Source organism: Anser cygnoides, chromosome 1 (assembly GCF_040182565.1).
Source record: "Anser cygnoides isolate HZ-2024a breed goose chromosome 1, Taihu_goose_T2T_genome, whole genome shotgun sequence".
In the NCBI taxonomy this organism is placed as follows: Eukaryota; Metazoa; Chordata; class Aves; order Anseriformes; family Anatidae; genus Anser; species Anser cygnoides.
The window spans coordinates 116,828,564-116,846,232 of NC_089873.1; the positions used below are offsets into that span (position 1 = coordinate 116,828,564).

The following is a 17,669-nucleotide window of genomic DNA, read 5'->3' on the forward strand; positions in this document are numbered from 1 at the left end:
CCTAAGCTAGCACTTTCATTTAGAATTAGAGCCTTAATTCAGCTTAGCCTAATTCTTTCAGTTCTAAAATGGGGATGTTGACACAAGCCTGCTTCCAGACCTGTTTATCTGAATCAGTTGAAGGCATTACTGCCTCCAGCTACTCATCACTGCTTTCCAGATGGAGGTTTCTACCCCACACAGTTATGACAGCAGAGTGATTCATGTGAGTGGTCCTGCTTACAGACAACTATATCAGCTGCAATTTAAAACAGGAGGTTTGCATTAATCTTAGCCTGTTATTAAAAGAGATCAGAAGGCACTCAAAAAAAAAAAAAAACACACCATTCAAAGGGTAACTTGTAGGGGCTATAACCTCTCCTTGCCAGGCAGAAGTAGGCATCCAAAGGTTGCAGCTCCTTAAGTCTGCACAGATGTTTACAGAATGAACATCTGCCCACAATCTTGTTGGAGGGTGTATGCAAGTGGGACAATTGCCCAGGATGGACACCTGACTAACTAAGGCAAAACCATACATCAGTGAGCCAAGGGTGAGAGAGACCCACAGGCTAGGGCCCCGGCAAAGGATGAGGCTGAATTCATCGACAAGGCATAGACTATAAGCTTGATGAGATCTCAATATTCAATTACTGCTACATGGCTGTGCTTTAAAGTATGAAGGTGCTTGTGGCCTCTGTGACCTTAATTATGGAGACTTATTTACCCCATGTTGTTTTATGGCTGGTAATAGATTGTAACATGCCAGTCACCTCACAGGTAAAATTGCTTCCTAGACAGTCCGAAAGAAGTGAAATAAGATGTTATAGGAGCTCTATGAGTCTCTGACAGCTTTTAAGGTAAACAAAGAGAAGGAGAGAGAAGAGAAAACATCCTTTACATTCCTATTCCCTTGCTCTACCTTCCCACACCTGGGGTACAGCAAAGCCAAATCCCCCTAGACAAGGTCTTGGCAACCCTATTTTCAATCTGTCTCACACTTCCCCTGAGGAAAACTGAGGAGAGAAAGGGAGGGAGGAAGGTTGCTATATGTTGGGGTTATTTATTTTTTGCACTGTAGAATGGAAACAAACCAGATGATTTAAATTTAGCATTCTTTTCTGAACTCAGGCCACTCATTACTATCCAGCAGTCTCTGACAGAGGAAGCAATGGATGTTCAGAGAGAATACCCTACATCTGGAAAAATGGAGAAGTGATTTAACACATCCAATTATGTAATAACTATTTACATTTAATATTTAAACCCTAAGTACCTCCTTTTTATGATTTTTTTTTTTAACTCTCCAATCTGTGTAACTTAGTCACATTAAATAACCTAAAAATGCAGGACCCCAAAGACAAAGAAAGCAATGCTGCAGCTAAACATTCATCTCACAGTGGCACCAAGGTTATAAATTCTGTGTCCTGCTTTCTACACTCCTACTGGAGATTATCTCATACAGATGACATGCAGAAATAAACCTGGATGAAAAGGGATGGGAAAGTAAGTAAATGGAGGAAAAACATCCTTCTGCTCCCCCCCCCCCCCCATCACACACACCAATACATTCTGCAAAGAAGAGCCTTCTTGACCAAAATAAATTTCAGCTTTGAAAAGGGGGGAATTATTAAGGGAAAGCACAACTCATAATGGGAACAGATAGAAGACTTAGCCATATCACTGTTTTTGCCTTGGTAAATCGTGAATGGAACATGAGGGGTGTGTATTAAAAGAAAAACATATTTGATCCTTCCCCCCCCCCTTTTTTTTTTATAATCCCTAGAAATAATTGGTTCATATAAGGGGAACATACATATTTCTGGTTCTGTTCAGTACAGTAGGAAACAAAAAGCCCATTTCTCTGCTTCCTAACGTCAAAGGGAACTATAGTGTTTTTAAAATAGAAAACCCATTAGGTACGGAAAAAGGCAAGAGCTTCATATCAAGCTGCAAACAGGAACGTTTAAGCACAAGGCATTCAGGCGATGGAAATGCATTCAGAGCGTTTAGCGCACAGGATTAATCGAATTATAATTTAATCATCTGATCAAACACTAATTAGCATAATCACTTGAGGGGAAAAGCTACTAGAGGAACAGACGAAGAAACACCTTGGGCACCCAGCACATTTTAATGACGCAAGATCATACACAGATTTATTTTTTTTTCCATAATGAAACACAACGGAGATGGAGGTTCACAGTGCTGAAGAAGCAGTTTAAATACTCTAGTCCTGCACCACACACAGTTCTCCAGCATGGAAGATGTTGAAGCTGGGTCTACAAACTATATCTTATTCAGATACAAGGAAGAGCTCTAAAACCCCAGAAACAATCCACTACCCTGCTTTGCCAGATGAAGACTTGAGCATGAGCACACACTTTAGCCCACAGTGTTTCCATTATAATCCTTCCTTGCTGTCTCCCCCAAGAGTCTCCCACATGAATGTTTAACTATAGATCACTTAGACGACCTTCAGGGATATAGCAAAGTATTAGCATCCTTTTACAAACTGCATTTAAAGTAATTAGTCTAAATCAGCACTACTGGGTTTTTCAGCTTAGAGCTGAGGGGGAGAATAGGAAAGGAAGACATATTAAGAGAGTTATTCTGCCTAACATTGTCTAGATTTTCTGGTAAAATCACATCACTTCTCTAAAACAGAAACCTGGGTAGATGAGAAAATCTTTCCAATGCATACCCAAACAATCAAACAACACTTGTGTCTGGAGAGTGGGCAGGAAAAGATATGTACGGACAGAAGGAAGCCTGGAAGATAGTGTGGGAAGGTGGAAGGGGAGAAGCAGAATGCCAGGTGGAGAGGATCGTAGGAATCATCTTTTGTTTGAATGTTTATGTAAAATAAAGTAATTTATTCTTAAAAATAACTATTTATCTTTTCAAATTGATTATTCTTCCAGACACTAAAAATATTTAAGTGATGAACTGCAACATTCATAGGTAAAATTGGACTTGGAAAAAAGTTTTCTACAATATTATATAAGGAATCAAAATGATGAGCTGCTTACCTACATTTTAAAGATGCCAGATCACATAGGATCAATTGTGAACTAATTTAAGTTGATTATATCCCTCTTACAGAGCTATACTAATAATCCTTTAGCCTTCTAAGAATGACTGCACATTAATAAAATAATGTAACCAATTACCACATAAGGCCAGTATGCCCTAGGCTTTCTGCATACTGGGCACTATATGCAATTGGTGCAAGCAGCCTGGAGACTCTCACGAGTGTAGCGTGCAGCTTTCCACTGCAGCTGACATTTCCAAAAAGCAGCCCAGCAGCAAAGAGCTGTGTCAACAGTATATCACTTTAAGGCACTGTCACACTTTTAATAAGAAACGTGACTGATAGATGAATTAATAAAAGGAAATAAATTAGTTTCTGACTAGCATAAAGGTAGAACCACCATCCGGCAAACATTCCCAGCTCAAAGAGGGAGGTCATATACCAGCATATATGGAGTCCATTTAATTAAAAAGCAAAAGTAATTTTATTAAAAAGTAAAAAAGTTATGTTATTTTAAAATATCTTAAGTTGTTTTACTATCTAGCTTGTTTCTTTCTAAGCCATGACTTCAAAGACAGGAGATTCCGCATCATTTCACACACACAAAAAAAAAGCGATACAGTGAAGTGATGGGGGAGCAACATAGAGCTGGTAATGCTACTTAAGACTGCACCATGGTCAGAAATAGTATGGGACACAAGAAAACCACCACCATCCATTTTGGGGACATGGTTTAGAGGTGGACTTGCAGTGTTTGGTGGATAGCTGGACTTGATCTTAAAGGTCTTTTCCAACCTAAACAATTCTATAATCTCCCTAAACCTCTCTTTTCTTACTGCCCTCTAAGAGTGCAAAAGGCCTGATCCAAATGATAGCATCCCCTGATGGTATCAGTAGTATAGCTCCCTGTTTCATCCACTTTCTGATGTCATGAGAGCACCAACATTGTGCCATGTCCTAATTTTTTCATTTTTGATGAGCTAGCTATTTAATACGTACTACTTACTTTAAACAGAACTCTCTGAGCACAAGGCCCAATTCACTGGCCTTTGGAAATACCAGAGCTAAGGTACTCAGCCAGCCATAATCCCCTCCTCTAATGAATGTCCACACTAGGGACTGAGATTGGTAGAGATGATGTAAGGAACAAGAGTAACAGCATTATATAGTGGTCAAACATTTTTGTTTTTTTGTCTTTGAACACGGCTGAGACAAAAACACATTTAACTCATCAAAAAAAATCTCAGAATTTCTCAAAATTAAGTAGCAGTCAGACCACTATTATGGAGCTGAGGAAAATATATATTTTTAAACTCATTAACTCCCTTTGTAATTACCAAAAAATCAGCATTCTTCTCTTCTATAGAAACATATTCTGAGATGTGGTAGGAAGATTGTAATTGCTTTTATCCACTAGGGACTAACTTTTGAATATAATAAATATGCACTGAACTGCTATAGCTATGGTTTCTTCAGATGGGTATTTCTTTTCCTCTGCGTCACCTTTGCATTCACCTCTAGCTGAAACCTTCACACAGGCCTCTACCTCTGTCACCACGCAGAGCTCACAGGACCCAGCGCCCAGGAAGGGCCTGAGGAGCAGGGCCGGGTGTTCGGGCGCATGCTCCAAGCAGCCCCCCTTGCACCAAACCTGCCAGTTGTAGCTTCCAAAAGCAGAACAACAAATCACGGCTGCCAGTGTGTTTCTGTGAAAGCCTGACAGCTCAGCCTCTTTTTCTGAGGATTAATTATCTCCCTCCTGCCCAATAAAGGAGCTCAGTTTCTTTGTCCTTTGCTCAGACAGGGGACTCACACATCCTACCTTACAGCCGTACTGACATTCACAGGACTGCTTTCTGTCCTTGATCCCCCTTCACTTGCACAAATCCATTTGTTGTTTCAGTGGACAAACTTCTAGGGACAAGAAATACTTTTGCTACCCAAATAAATACAAACAACTATAAGAATAAGGTGGAGATAAAAGTGTTGTAGGCCTCAAATTAAGCCTATATCACAGTTGAAACAACATGAGCAGACACAAATGACAGAAAAGGCTGAATACGGGTAGGTGAAGGATAAGAACACTCAGGGGTTTGAGCTCTCCCTTTACAAGGCACAGAGGACCCACGCGGAACACCAGCTTGCTCCCTGGCACAGACCAGCAGCAGTATGTGGTTACAGGAACCAGCAATGGGGAGTCCTTGGGTTCCCTACCCATGGTTCCTGTCTGCAAAGGAACAGGTTCAGCCTTGCCTTCCCCACTGCAAACTGTGAAGCACAGAGACTTTAGAGCCTCCTGCCGTAATGTATACGAGCTCAGACTTGGCCTCTGGACACTGTCCTTCTGCTGTCCCACAGGGCTTCAGGCTCTGAGCACCTTACCTCTTCTCATCATACACCTTGCAATGCTGTCTAGATCTCTACACAGTTTGAAGCTCTCCCTTCTCCTTCCCTCATCTTACCCACCAAAAAAACTCTTCATATCCCCTTCCTTCCCTTCTCCCCCAAGCATCAATTTATGTACTTTTTAACACACACAAAAAGCCAAGAACAAAAAGCTCCATCCTCATCTGATATCACGACCAAACAGGGCAAGCATCTCCCATGACTCAGGTCCCATAGTGAGTTGAGCCTTACTCTCTGTGCTTTCCATTCACCCTTGCAATGATAAAAAGCTGCTTTCTAGAACCCCCTATGCAACAAGGTTGTAAAAAAACATTGCCAAGATGAAAGAGAAACCTTTGAGTCATACAACAGACCTAGAAAGAAATGAAAGGTACAAAAGGAAGCTTCCTGAATATGTACAGCTGAAAGCATGAACTAGTATAAAGCAGATCATTACTCTAGTATACTAGGATTCATGTTATTATGCCAAAAAGCTCTACAGACATATTGAGGCAACAGGGACTTCAGTGAGAGTCTCCCAAATTAACTACCTATCATGACATAGTGATGCCTGGCTTCATGCCTTTCAACAGTTGCAACCCAACTCTCCACCTCTCTTTTCTGGAATACACGAACACCAGTATATTTTGATACTACCCCACAGCAAACCACCTAATGGGAAGAGAAGTGTAGAGCCAGCTGGAGATGTAGGACCTTCTGGATGGTGAACCACACTAGGCTTTCCTGTTTAAATTAAGTTCTGCTTAGAGTCTGGTCTGCTCGAATGACACTTTTTCCACTAAGATCCTCCTCAAGGGACATCAGAATCAGCTTTTCTTAACAAAAAGGATTTTGTCGAGGACTGCCCCTGTCCTTAGATCAAGGCAGAAAGTGGTCTAACAGCATGTCACGCACTCACCTCTTCATTTTCAAGAGACTGACTTTATGCATTCAGGGTGTGATTCCTGAGTCAGGGCCAAAATCCCAAATAACAGCCCCAGAGAAAACCCCAGGGAATTCCTTTATGCTTTCAGTTTTAGAAAGTAATACAGTTTATAAAAATAATAAATAAAGACTTCTGATGGACAAAGCAATCATGCAAGCAAAAACCAGAGCTTGCATTTTATACATCTCATTCCTATGGTCTGGAAAAAAAGCAAATGATCAACCAGCATTTCAGTGCACTCAAATCCTACCATGCAATTCATCCAGTCCAGCACACACTGTAGCAACAACATCTGGGTTCCTCCAAGGCTGTACATTTCAATACCCCACCTAGTCTTCTCTGTCAGGTTAAACAGAATCTGTGTGTCAAAGACTTACATTTGGTATTTTAACTCCATACTACTAAGCCTCCAGGAGACTGAACTACGTGTTATAATGAAGATACCTCTAAAGAGCAGAACTGAAAATATGCAAGCAGTTTTAAACCCGTTCTTTCAAGACAACTTTCAGCAAATTCTTTAATTCTGCAGCACCAATAAAGTGAGACCATGAAGGGCTGCCATTCAAAAATGATGGAGACAAACACCCTTAATGTGCAGGTTTAGCATAAGCCACTTCTTGGCAAAACCACATGTAAAGATTTCATGCCAACAGATATTTATATGGACAGAGCTGCCCTATGATCTTATCTACAGAATCACTGCGAGTAGATTACATAGATAAACGACTATTTGAAGCCACAGTGCAATGTAATTATATTCCAGTTGTATTGAAAGATTCCTGGTCCTTTCAGAAATTATGTTTCTGATATTCTTAAGATATTGGAGGGCTCCTCAAAACTTTCTCCAAAAATTACTTTAGATGACAGGAGGTTACTAAAGATAATTTTTAGCCTAATACAAACAGAAATCTAAAGCCATAAATCTTCTGCATAGGATTACCATGTGATTAATTAGAAGAAAATAGCATCAGTACACTCAGACAGCAGAACAAGTGCCAGGTATTCCATACACAGTAGCTTTTAAGCAATTGCAAACTATGTATAAATATAGATATTGGTATCAGAAGGAACTGTATTCTCAGCACACAAGATTTAGAGATACAGGAGCAGAACAGTTGTCTTCAGCTCTACAGAGGCCTGCATATTAAGGCTTTGAATATTAATCAGTCCAACAGTTTCTCAGGTGGTGCAATTCCATTTCCTTGCGTGTGCCCTTGCATCTGCCACACTGACGTGCACCCGTGGGCTATTTTCAGATGAGTTCTCAGGCCACGCTGTGGCCCATGCCCCTGTGCTCGTGTAGGCTCTGTCCTTCTGGAAGCTTCAGCAGAGGCACATCAGCAATGCAGCTCGGGTCGCCAGGCTGCTCCCTCCCTCAATTACCAGGGAGCTCCAGGGAGGCTGGTGTTTAGTATGGAGGTGACTCTCTTTCTCAGAGTCTTTGCATTTAAAAATGTCTTTCTATAAATAGGATCGCCGGCTCACTCTTAAACCTTACTCCCTGCCTTCTAAGTAAAAATAGCTTAAACAGGGATGCTGGGAAGACTTGTTAATCTCTGTCACCCTTTCTGTCCATCCATTTGCCCTTCTTTCTTTCATCTGGGTACATCATAATATCTGTTGCCCACTTCACTACGATAAATGCCCACTGATAAACCTCAGTTTTTCTTTCTGATAAGTAATCCAATACTCTAACAGAAAAAAAAAATACTTGAGATAATAAAAATGTGAATAGCAATATAAAAAGAAAAGCAATGGCAATTGAAGACCACAGTACATGAGGAATCTGTGGCTTATTCTTAAAGAGGTTCTCTTCAGTGCTCCAAAACATTGTGCTGCAATAGGTTCTTATAAAATCTCTCTCATTTTATGTTACTTCATTTTTGAAAATATCAGTTGTTTGATGAAATGCATTTAAGAGAAAGACAAAGATTGAGAAGATGGAGTTTCTTTTGTATAATAAAGTTGTTTGAAATTTTAATTTCATTGATTTCAAAACAGGTTAAAAGAAAGGAAGTGCTGTTTAAAATGGATTGTGAAATATCTCAAGCTATATTATGAAACAAGTGATTTAATGGCATACACCTACACATTCACCTTGAAATAATTGAGTATTCTGATCTACAGACCTGTATTGCTTCAATTGATTTTTTTAGTACTTTTAGTTTCAGCAACTCAAAAGAAATAATTTAAAAAAAAATCAAATAATTGTACCTTAGAATAATTAAGTTGAATGTAACGTTTTTTTCTTCCTTCTCCAGTCCTTAAAGTGAAAGTTGGAATTAGTGCATTCCCCAATGGAAATCTGAAAGATCCCTAGACTGACAGACCAAGATACGGCATGTTCCAATTAAAATTAAAGTCTAAATGAGTAATACATTTGAAGACGCCTCAATTCAACACGTTAACTAGAGTAAACTTTAAGGGGAAAGAGCGCTATCCGTTTTACTCCTCAGTTCATTACCCACAACCTCCCTCCTCCCCCCCCCCAAGATGTTCGGTTTCATATCTTTTTGCTTGTTATCTTTTCAATGTTTATTGAATAGGTAAAGGAGATTATTTTCACTCCCCAGTCACCACTGCCCCTGAGAAAACGGCATATTCATGAAGACACTCATCCAGGCAGAGAGACAAAATCTGAGGTCCAACCTGAGCACAGCTGCTGCTGCAATCAGAGCCTTGCACAGCTCATGTGCTAAAGGAACTTTACGGATGAGCTGCTCATTAAAATCCACAAGATTTTCCCAAATAATCTCATTTAATGGCATATTACATGACAAAAGTTTACTCAAGAACAAACAAAACTGAAACCAACTCAAACATCTCTGGATGCAGCATCACTGAGGAGACGCCCCTGAAATCAGCAAGAAAGAGGAACAGCACAGAGCTGCAAGCTACTTCGCAGGGTTTATGGTTTTGTTTTTATCATTTGCGGAAATCAACCTAACTTTAAACTGTTCCCAAAACGACCTTCATTGTCACACACATCTGTTACTCAGCCCTTGTGGAAAGAAAATGCAGTGTCCACTAGTCAAAAAGTTTAGTGACCACTTATTATTAAAAAAAAAAAAAAAAAGGCAAAATGCCTCCTTCGGGTACTGTGCGTTTCCACTGCTTGTCAGAAATGCCGCCAGACTCGTGTGGTTTGCTGCCCACTAGTGTCGTGTGGCACCAGCTCAGCCGTGCCAGCAGCATCCCGCACCGAGCCCCCCTAGGGCCTGGGGTCATCCCTCCTGAGCACAACACAGGGTGAAGGCTTTCTTTTGAAATGGGAATAGAGATCTCCAGTGTGCTGTGATAGCTAAGAAGTCCAAGATTTCTCTATTAGGCACTGGGTGATGAATTAATAGCTATTTGTATCTGATAAGTAACACTAGATAAGAAACACCATCAGCTGTACTGTGCTTTCCACAAACATACAGTCAGCTCAATGCTTCCTGCATGTGCAGTGACACTAAAAGGATTTGGTTATGCAGTTCCACATAAGCTATACACATACTACAGTGTTTCTACAAAGATTTTAGAGATGATTTGTTCTCTTCCTTAAATGCTTTCGCCCAGCAGCGAGTCACCATTTTCTTTGGAGAGCATCACTGGCACCACCAGCACTCTTGATGCTGCTCCTCCTCCAGCCTAACCCCTGCTCTCAGCTCAGTGTGCTGCTCTTCTCAGTATTCTGGTGCGCTACTAAAACCCATGCTTGTAGACACGGGGGGGAAAGGGACGTGTGTGTACTCTAGACTTACAGGTTCAAATGGGAAGTCATATTAACGGGAATTTATTTTTAGTGTCAACTGTACTGCATCGTGTGTCTCCTGATGCTCTGTTCATTTCAGCAGAACTCTGGACACCAGGCACATAAGAAATGCAGCCAGAAAGCAGACTGCAAATCAGTTCAGCATATCTATACCACGGATTAAATGCTACTGGATTATATTAATTTCTGAAAAGAGCACCCCTAATTCTGAACAAACTTTATCACACAAATTACAATAGCCAGGATTTTGAAGGAGGTTGTTCTCTTTTCTGTGTCTCCCCTCCCTGCAATCAGCAAAATGCCCCCTTACTGATTATGACCAGGCTATAACAGACTTTTTTCATCAGCACAGTTAAATATACATGCTTCTACATGGAATACTTCGGTATAGTAACACAGAAGGCAGTACAGGTACAGTAATCTTGAAGATAATTTCAAGTATTGCTCAGGATTGTAACTGAGCATGACTCAGGTTTTCACAGTGGTGAATGCAGCTGCATAGCTCCCACTGATGTCTGTATAGTCCCGTGCACTTATTAAGGTTGAAATGCATTTACTAGGGCTGCAGTACATTTGTGGTTAACAGTACCTGTTACCCGTATTTTTAAGAAACTCCCAGCACTGAGAGTTTAAAGCCTTTATAAATTCAAAGAACTTTAACAGGGTATTTGGGAAGGTTTTGTTTCACGTTTCAGAAATACTAATTGGATGTAACAGCATGTCAGTATTTTATTGTCCCCAGAAGGAAGCTGTTTTACAAACACAAAGCCTACCCAGTGGCACCACTCATATCTAATTTGACAAAACGTATTTGTGCTGAGTGACTGCAGAGAAATATGGGGGGCAATCTCGCTATTGTTATTCAGATAATTTCCATTATGTTCAGTAGAAATTAAGCCCAAGATGACAACTACAGGGTTAAAAAATGAATTAACACTTTACGGGTTTAAGCTATCTACACCCTTTACCACCCCCCCCCCAAAAAAAAAAGAAAAAAATGTTACAGAATATAAATATGAACAATCTTACACATTTTAAGGTTCAAATTAGAATGAGATGTAACAGTTGAAAACCACTCATACATGTACATGTTTTTTAAGTTAATGTACTACAGTTCCATAAGGAGTTCAGAAAAAGCAATGGCAAAAGCTAAATAAGCTTCAGCGTCTCCCCCCACCTCAAGATATAGTCATAGAAGAACACTACCTCTCACACAATGGAATTAGATATAGTTATAGATAGAATAATGAAAATAAATGTATACGTGATATTTCTATTTATATATGCAGTCATTTCCTTCAAAAAGATACATATCTGATATGACAGTGCATTAAAATCTAACGTCCTTTAAAAATATTATTCTCTGACTCTTGGCTCTGATACAATAGTCTCAAATAAAACTGAACAACTTCGGTTTTATTATTAGTACCACTGAATATGAAGATAGGTGTCAGTTCCAAAATTTTCCTTTTAAAAGGTCCTAAATGCATACCAATTTTGACATCAGGTATGATGTCAAAAATAAAAACACTTAAGTTTGCAAAGAGTCATTGAAGCATCCATTAAGTATTTCTACAATGCTTTTATCTTAAAATACCAGCATACATAAAATATTTTATTTTAGTAACCTGGACGCACAAGTGCATAAACGTTGCTGCATGACAGTACAGAATCTATGCAGATGCATGTGTCACTTACATTTTACACTATTAAAAACAAAAACATTTGGAATACAATTTCCTGTTTGACTGTGGTCCAAAAACACATGGATACTGAAAGTGAAATTGCTACTGACTTCACAGATAAAGGAGTAAATTAAAGCAATTTCCATATTATTTCAACCTCGTAAAGTAAAAATTATTCGGTTCCTTCAAAATCCTTTGGGGTAGAATGGAACTACCTAACTTGGAGCATATGTAGCATCAGTACAGCAGACAAAAATATATATCTTCTTTTTTAAAAATATAAGATTTCTGTATAGAAAGAGAGTTCCTTTCTATGCAAATCTAGGATTAACTGAACAGCGCTGGTAAAAAAAGAAAAAAGATACTTTCAGACTGATTCTGTCTCATTGATAGCGAATATCTCCTTCCAAGAGATCTGCCTGAATAGAACAGAGAAAGGCACAGTGCTGCCTGACACAAATAAATAAATAAATAAATAAATAAGCAAGCAAGCTTTTAATGTTAAAACTTGTTGCAGTTGTCTTACTGCTAGACAAAATGAAAAAATGTAAAGTTTAAGGTTTGGAGATTTTCAATCATTTTGCATTCTGCGGTACTTGGAACATGAAAACATCTCAAGATAGCCCCAAACACATGCTTAAGATTCACCTCCTGATTTATGACCTATCCACCTAGTTGCACTGGACTGGCCATGCCTGTCAATGCATTTTCTCATCCAGCATATACTTAAGCAGATGTGAAGACACACTCATCCAGCATTCATCCCTCATCCTCTGGTAGAGGTTCAATTATTTGTATCTTCCAGGAAAGCCTTACGCTCTGCCCTCTGCTTCTCTCCCATTCATTCAATGCAAGAATCATTTTCCCACTCTACCTGCTTTGCCTATTTTGGAAATTGCGTGTTTAATCTTTCTGTTTTAACTGTCAGGATGTAATGTATTACAGGCAACACTACATTCTCAAATCCGAGAAGCAGGCGATGTAGTGGAATAGCTAGAATCACACACCACAGCAGAATTTGTTTTCCATCCTTAAAACTGCACTGATAATATACATCTTAATAAAAGTTATGCAATTTAAACTGGTTTTTACATGACTCTTTTCAATCACATATACCAAGTGCTCCAAAATACCCCCATCCACTACTTAAAATAATAATATTCGAGGAGCTACACAAAAAAAAAAAAAGTCAAAGAGTTTGCAGAATGAAGAGAAAAAACAGAATAGGTTTACCCTTATTACATCTCCACTCTAATTTCTCCTTCCTAACTTTATAATCGACTGTCTCGAACATTTTTGGATGATGTAATGCTTATCCGTGCATATTTTTACATAAGTGACTGAGGGGGGGGATAAAAAAGCAAACTACCGGGGAGCAGGTAGATTTTTAGTGAAATGATGGAGAGGAAATAATCTGAAAGTATCTGAAAAAAATAATAAGGAAATAAAAAAATAAGAAAAGAAAAAAAAATGAAATTGTTAGGTGAAAGCGCGGGGCGATTAAGAAGCAAAGGTAAAAGCAGGAAAGGTCTCAGCGCGAAAGCTGGGGATGAAAGCCTTTCAGACAGCCTCCGCGCACTCAGCCGGGCTCAGGCGGCACTTAGCAAAAATTCCGCACTCGGGCGGCTCGGGAGGCGAGGGAAAGCGCCTCCATCCCCAGCCCTGCCGGCCCCGTCTTCCCCCGCCCGGCGGGGACCGGCGGCTCCCGGGGCGCCTTCGCCCTTCTCCCGGCGGCCGCGTCCGGCACAAAGGGCGCCGCGGCGACCCTCGCCCCTCTCCCGGCAAGCCGAGGGGACCCCCCCAGCCCCGCGCCGCGCTCACCGTGCGAGATGCTGTGGAGCAAGGCGACGGCCAACATCCACATGCCCCCGCCGCTGCCCCTCGCCCGCCGCGCCCACGGCCGGGCCGGAGCCGCCAGGCAGCGCGCACCGGGTCCGGCCGCCTGGGCCGGGGGCTGCTGGCAGCCTGCGGGGCCGCCGGTCCGCGCAGCGAGCGCTCAGCCCCGCCTGCAGCCCCGCGGCTCCGCCGACGCTCGCCTGCCGGCTCTCGGGCGGGGGAAGAGGCGGCCGGCGGCGGGGGCGGGCGGCGGGGGCGCGGCGCCCAGGTGCGTCCTCGGCGCGGGGAGACGCCCGCGGGGCCGCGCCGGCAGGGCCACAGGTGAGGAGCGGGGCCTCCGGCGCCGGCACCCGAGCATCCCCGGCCCAGGCGGCCGGCCCGCAGCCCGCAGCCCCCAGCGCCGAGACCCCAGCCCCGGCCAGCCGGCTCCTCACGCAGCGCCCGGCGGCCCGGCGGCAGGCGGGCACATCTCCTCTCCTCGCCTCTCCCCTCCTCTCCTCTCTCTCTCCTCTCCCCACTCCCCTTCTCTCCTCTCCCCTCCTCGCCTCTCGGATCGCGCCGGTCCCGCTGCTCGGCCCCCTGCCTCCCGCAGTCTTAAAGCAGCGCCGAGTCTCCGCGGTGGAAAAAAAAACCCAAGACCAATAGAAGGACGCAGAGGAATAGCCTGCCTTTCAATAGTTGGCTGAACTGCGGCCGTTTGGCATCAGCTGAGTTGTATATGACTAATGTGTTGACAAGTCGTGGGGGGGGACCGGAGGAGGGGGCCCTGCTGGAAGGTCACAGCCCAGGCAGGCGAGCACGTCCAAGAACTGACTAGGAGTCTTTGCACAACTGCAGGGGGGGGAAAAAACTTCTGCCTTTCCCAGTACTTACACAGCCCTAGATATAGTTTGGCCTTTCATGTGGTTCTTTTTTTCCTGTGGTAACAAATTCCTCCCCCCGGTAGAGAAAGAATAAATTACAGTCTCTCTAACTAAAAGCAATTTCTGCATCTTTTCTTTCTTTCATGATGTGAAGGTTGGTCTAAAAAGGCAAAAAAAAAAGTGAAAAAATATTAAAGGAAGACAGCTAAAAAAATCAATACTGTGAAATACATAACAGCATTAGGGCTACTCTGAGTTTAAGCTATAAAATGAAAAGCAAACACAATAAAACTATACAGACTCTCAACCTGCAAAATCCCCATGTGGTGCCAAGCAGGATCACTTCACATTTGGGGGTCTTCCTATGACATTATTAATTTAAAAAAAAAAAAAAAAAAGTTATATAGAGGCAGAGATGGCCTCAGCCTTGTTTCACCACAATGAAACTCAAGAAAGGATGACCCCTCTCTAAAGACAGTGGGATGAACCTAAGCAAAAAGCTCAGCAAGACAGCCAGACAGGAAGGAGAATCTGTCTGGAGATGTTTCTAGAGACATACAGAACTGACCAAAATGTGCTTGCAAAGCTTTGTATAAGGCCCTTCACTCTAATTCTTGAGAAAACCAAAGTCACAACTGAAACACGGTGAATTCCATCACAGACGTGCCGTGCATCGCATTTTGGCTGGGATATCAGCCAGAAGACACCGAAGCCCTGAAGTGAAAGTAGGAGAGATGAAACTAACGCTGGGCAAGGACAAGCTGCTCATGGTTGCCCTTAAGGCTAAGATGTATCCAGGGAAGTCATTCAGTGCAAAGGAATATCTGATGCTATTAAAATGAATAAAAGAAAAGAAAGAAAGAAATACAAACATCTTCAGGGAAGAAAGAGGAAGTTTGCTTTTAGTGGGAGGGAAGTTCTGTTAAAAATGACAATTATTTTATCTCTTTGCTTTGAAGAGAGCTAGTGACTAGCAGAAATGCATAATTGTTCATCTGAGAGTATTTTGGAGAAGCTCATGCCAGATCTATTCACGCAGCTCTTTCAGAACTGCTTTGTTTTCCATTTTGAAGCCCAACATACTTTGGGTTTAAGAGAAACAATGCTGTACCACACAGAATAAACATACCATCTTCTTTTACCTTTCTACCTCCTTTACTCATCTACATAACTCTGGAAGCCCTTGACAAGTTTCAGTTTCATGTAAAGAAATCTCAAGCGAATTTCTGTAAGTTTCAGTGCATTTCAAGCAACAACAGCATCAAACTAGAAGAGTCTCATTTGTTCTTCTGCAACTCTTAACGGCAAGGGAGAAACTTTCAATAGGTATATAACTTTTTTAACCATCAGCCAGCCAACTACTCAGTATATTCAGACATAGCTCCGAGCTGGGTTTAAGGAAGACAGGACACACTGTGGCATGAAAGCAGGGTTCACTGGCTCTGCTGCTCAGGGAATAAGTTGACTGAAACCAAAATTAAACAATCTGTCAAAGTGGAGAAACAAGACTATATGATAACTTGTACATTTTAGAGTACATGAAAATCGGTCAGAATGCTATCGTTCAAGCCTGAAAAATCAAGCATGACCAGGCTTCAACAGCAAACAAGGCTACTTAAGATCATCAGCCAAGGAGAACCCTGTTTTGTGGTTTTCCATTTGGTTAAAACAAAGTGTTCTAGATTAAGTGGATGGAAATTATAGAATTCTTCCTAAAACAAACTCAAGCATTTTCCAGCAAGAGAGCTGAATTTGAAATTGCACATAATTTTATCTTTTCTGGAAAATAATAATAATAAACCCTGTGCAACTATTACTGTAGCTGTGATTAATGATCCAAAAGCTTGCACTGGGCTTAAAATTAAGTTCTTAAACAGGATTTAGATCTTGTACTGGTTGACTGTAACAAGCTGATCATCCTTACTCTCTAGCTTTCTGCAGCTATCACGCAGACTCTATGAGTAAGATCTCTTGAAATTAACAGATACGGCAACAGTATACACCAGCTGACAATCACCCTAAGTGTAACTCAAACAATTAACAGTCCAGATTACAATATACTGCAGAAAGCACAAGCAAAAGACTCCTATATTAGGACCTCAACAAAACCCCAAAACATTTGAGCCATCTGATTCAATGGAGCATTGAGAACACCAGCATACTTTCTGACAGCCCTAGATGCAGACATTCAAGATATTCTGTGTCCTGAGCCACCAACATAAAGTACATAGAGAAATACCACTAGCACAATCAGACTGACAATGATCAGCCCAGCCTTCTACCTTTCAGTTGAGCAAACCTGGAAAGGGCTAAATGGCAAAATCTGTAAATGCAATGTGTGTACATCATGCTCTCATATTTTGAGAGAGGACACACAAGAAATGACCCCTCTGGTCCAAAAAGCGAAGAGAAAGCATGGTGTGAGAGAGTGTTCTCAACAGCCAGAAGACCTGGGGGGAGGGGCTGGGGGATAAAATTGAGCATACGTGAAACATGAATCTAGGTGACTGATCAGTCCAGTTTCTGGAAAAGATGATACCTTGGCTCACTCCTCCCTCAGTTTCTAAGTCATTCTGTGTATCTTTATTAAAGAGCCCTTTCCCTGACTGTAGTCTTCTTGAATACGTTCTTTCAGCATAGTTAACAGAAACAAAAATGTCAGTCACCTAGTTTGTAGACTAGATGAAGATAACTGATGGGGGCTATCATCCAAGTAAACCAACTGTAGCTATAAATTTAGTTACAATTTTCATTTTAATAATATCTGGTTTTAGTTCTACTGAGGAGGGAGTTATAGTCCCAGTTAGCTTAAAAACAAAACAAACAAACCAAAAAAAAAAAAAAGCAGAAGCATATCACCCCAAGAGAGCACCAGTAAAGAAAAAAAGCCTGGAACATTTCAGTAAGTAATTATTTTTTTCCCCTTTTAATAAAACCATGTAAAGAGGAGTTATGTAAAGAACTTGTGAATATCTAGATAAAATAAATACTAGTCCAAAGTATTCAGACCCGAGCCTTCTTTCTAAATCAAATCTATTTTAAAGCTGAATATAACACATTTGAATGACTCTTCACAAAATTTTGTGGAAGTCCAGACCTTTGCCACTGTAGCCATAATGAAGTAAGATGCATTCTAAGAGTGATAAAGGGGCCAAGGGTTAGGAATGGAAGAGAAGCAGGAGTGGGA

General features: G+C 41.4%; 1 protein-coding gene across 3 annotated transcripts in view; it reads right to left on the reverse strand.

The window, feature by feature from the left end:
• The window catches only part of DSCAM (DS cell adhesion molecule), a 475,409-nt gene extending 461,322 nt beyond the window's left edge, over nt 1-14,087 (reverse strand). Inside the window, exon 1 of one of the 3 annotated variants that reach the window (XR_007165989.2) lies at nt 13,605-14,087. Coding sequence is in view for 1 of the 3 variants with exons in the window: in XM_048071347.2 (XP_047927304.1) it covers nt 13,605-13,647 (43 nt within the window). In the remaining 2 variants the exon portion in view is untranslated. The remainder of the gene's footprint in view (nt 1-13,604) is intronic. The other 2 variants (XR_007165990.2, XM_048071347.2) reach the window with 2 other exon arrangements.
• Between the last annotated feature and the right edge of the window lie 3,582 nt (nt 14,088-17,669).